Source organism: Sinocyclocheilus grahami, unplaced genomic scaffold (assembly GCF_001515645.1).
Source record: "Sinocyclocheilus grahami isolate Dianchi unplaced genomic scaffold, SAMN03320097.WGS_v1.1 scaffold43.1, whole genome shotgun sequence".
NCBI lineage: Eukaryota > Metazoa > Chordata > Actinopteri > Cypriniformes > Cyprinidae > Sinocyclocheilus > Sinocyclocheilus grahami.
In genome coordinates, this window is record NW_015505222.1 from 1,536,606 (window position 1) to 1,539,991 (window position 3,386).

At 40.1% G+C, this 3,386-nt stretch overlaps 1 protein-coding gene across 4 annotated transcripts in view; it reads left to right on the top strand.

Annotated features, from left to right (window-relative positions):
* The first annotated feature begins 807 nt into the window (after nt 1-807).
* ssb (small RNA binding exonuclease protection factor La) overlaps nt 808-3,386 on the top strand; it is a 12,641-nt gene continuing 10,062 nt past the window's right edge. Inside the window, exons 1-3 of one of the 4 annotated variants that reach the window (XM_016268101.1) lie at nt 808-916; nt 1,451-1,512; nt 1,604-1,707. In XM_016268101.1, coding sequence (XP_016123587.1) covers nt 1,456-1,512; nt 1,604-1,707 — 161 coding nt within the window. In that variant the 5' untranslated portion in view covers nt 808-916; nt 1,451-1,455. Of the gene's footprint in view, nt 917-979; nt 1,116-1,450; nt 1,513-1,603; nt 1,708-3,386 lie in introns of those variants that run through there. The other 3 variants (XM_016268100.1, XM_016268103.1, XM_016268102.1) reach the window with 3 other exon arrangements.

Consider the following 3,386-nt stretch of genomic DNA (forward strand, 5'->3'; position numbering starts at 1 on the left):
CTTCCAAAAGAGGACGATATCCGCTTCATCATGCCTGGAGCTGATCCGTGCTGGTCGCTGAGGAAATACAACTTCGCGCTGTGGATCGCCAGATCGGCTTTCACCGCGGACGAAGCCTGGGGTCGTCACATGTGGTTGCCGCCGGTATCACAGTATGGTGAGGGGCGTAACATTTCCGTCTCAAGCTTGAGGTATTCGGCCAATCACAACGCACTGGATAGCTGGCCAATCAGAGCACACCTCGCTTTTCAGACCGATGAGCTTTGTAAAAATCGACGTGTTTCAGAAAGGCGGGGCATAGAGGAGAAACAATAATGTACAGTATGTGGAAAATAATGTGTTTTTTTAACCTTAAACTGCATAAACACATTTCATTACACCAAATACACAAAATAATGCTCTTTTTAGCAGCATCATATGACCCTTTAATTAGTCCAGCACACAGAGTCCAGCTGCACAAACCTCTAAAACCATTAGTAATAATTATGGGTTATATTATGTGTTTTCTTGTACAGCCGGCTTCTTGCTTTTGTTAGGGATTAAAAAATAATATTCAATAAAACAAGAGAAGATAATTTCTCTAACTGAAAACGCCTGAAATATTTAGGCTATTAATAAACGGCCTGTGTTTTAGCAAAGTGGTGCATAGGAGCATGGTTAACAAAAATGGTAATGCTCATTCAAACTAATGGAATAATTTCAAATGATTGAAAATAAAATAATTTAAAAAGAGCGGCTCGATGTTTATGTAAAAAATAAATAAAGCAGTCAGGAAATGAGCGGATTCCGTGTTGAACTCACTTTCCCATGATTCTTCACCCGGGCTCTGAGTGACGTCATAACAGCGCGACGCCGTCCCCTGTCGCACGTTCGGATGGCGTTTGCTTGAGCTCAGACAGATCAGAACGCAAGCAACGTGAGTGTGGGGTTTTTGCAACGTTGATTGTTTTTCTAATGTTTACAGTGTCGCAATGCTTCAGAACGGAGAGAGAAACAGCAACGACTGATTGGGCGCCCGATGTTTGTTCAGTGTCATTGTGTAACATGTGGCGCAACGTTACATGATTTATAAATATCTATAACAGATATTGACTGAATTTATAGCCTACAGACAGGTTATTTTAATTCTATTTAACGCTGGATATGTTCACTTCAACAGTCAGCACTCAGAAGCTGCACGCAGGAGTTTTGCTGTAACGTTACTCACACGTGGTTTGAGAATAAATTGATATTGTTCAATAAAAATAAAAAAGCACGTGGTTTGAGAATCACACACTTGTCTAGTCACACATAAATTTTTCATCACAATCTTTTACTTAAATTGCTATGCTGATAATACAGTCTTGTGATGTCACTTTTATAGAAAATGCAGAATAGAAACAGTGTAGAAGTTTTTTTGCACTTTTGCAAAATAGAAAATAAAATCTGTTTTTGTTATTTCTCGTCCCAGCAGAGATGGCAGACAATCAGGAAATGTCTCTTCTGGAGAAGAAGGTGGCAGAGCAGCTCGAGGTGAGGTGATGAGCATCATAATTAGGTTTATTTTCTCCTTCAAAGCCTTCGTTCAAATGAGTGACATGAATGTGTTTCTGTGTGTGTTCAGTACTATTTTGGTGACCACAATCTCCCTCGAGACAAGTTTCTGAAGGAGCAGCTGCAGTTAGATGATGGCTGGGTCACTCTGGAGACGATGCTGAAATTTAACAGGTAAATATAAGAGAAATGCATCATGTTTTTGGAAATTGGAAAATAGAAGCTGGGTTTCTTTGGGTTCTAAAATGTCTTAACTCACGCTTACACAAATTAATTCCATAAAAAGGTTGTATATTTTAGCAGAAAGTCGTCATTTCATAAAGTAACGGCATCAAATGTTGCATTCACTGCAAGAAATCCTCAGTATTTTGTCTTGTTCTACAATACAAATACATAAAACATCCTTAAATCAAGATACGTTTAGTTGCAGATGCATTTTGACGATATAAAGTTAAAGGGGTCATATGATGCGATTTCAAGTTTTCCTTTCTCTTTGGAGTGTTACAAGCTCTTGGTGCGTAAAGAAGATCTGTAAAGTTGCAAAGACTAAAGTCTCAAATCCAAAGAGATATTCTTTATAAAAGTTAAGTCAACCACGACTACCTAAAACGGCTCGTTCTAACACGCCCCCACATGTCTACGTCACTATGTGGAAATATTAGCATAATGCCACCCAAATGTGCACGCAAAGAAAGAAGACGTGGTTTCAGGAACAGCAGTAGTCTTGAAGCAGCATGTCAGGGAGACGCTGTGTATTTCAGTGCGAAAGCACTTTATTTGGCCTTTCGGAAGTAGATGCAATTAGGAATCATTGGTTAAGATTTATTTACAACAGAACGGCACAACCCAGATGTTTGAATTTGTGCAACGCATTTTATTAGGGCTGCTTTTTTCAACCTAGAAGAGTACAAGGCTGGCTGTGCACAAAGGCCTTTAATCAGCGGTAAATCTCCATCACCTGCGGGCTTTCACATTGAGCAGCATTAACTACACAGAGCCGTTGTTCACTGACTAGCTGCGCAAAACATCGTGCAAATATGAACTGTTCAAATGCGGAGTGAAATAAGAAAGTACCAGATTCATGGAAAGGAGCACTAATTCATCGTATTCCAAAAAAAGACAACATCCCTGATGATCCATCGACATGGAGGGATATATCCCTCCTTCCTACCATCTATAAGGTGTTCATGAAATGCATACTGGCCAGAGTTCTTCCTTGGCTGATATCTTATTCTCCAAGCAAAAGGCATACATCAATAAGCAAGGTATGAATGAACATGTATTTTGCCTTAAAACAGGGATAGATGACTTTAAGCATGGGTCATGTAGACTGTACTCAGTCTTCTTAGACTTCAGAGATGCATTTGGAACTCTATCTCATGATGTCATGTTCAGGTCACTGGAGGAAATACAGCTACCTCAACTGTTCATCGACATAGTGAAGGATGTTTATAGAGGCTCCTTTATCAAAGTAATCTGTGGAGATCAGCTCACTCACCCAACACCACTTCAGATAGGTATTAAAACTGGCTGCCCTTGGAGTGCAATTAATTTTATAATTGCCATCAACCAATGGTTAAAGTGGCTGTGTCAGTGTGCCCCCTCTGGTGTGATATCTCCTATCCCAGTACAGGGCTATGCAGATGATGTCCAGATTGCCTCCAGAGAAGAGAGCGTAATTAAAAACATGCTAGCCAGAACATATGTTTTTCTGAAATGGTCAGGCCTGGAGATTAAGGACACAAAATGTGCAGTTCTGTATGAGAGGAGGAGTGGAGGGAACAGGTGGTACCGCTCAAAATCTGATAAATGTCCAGTGTTTACAGTAGCAACAAAACCTATACGTGTATATT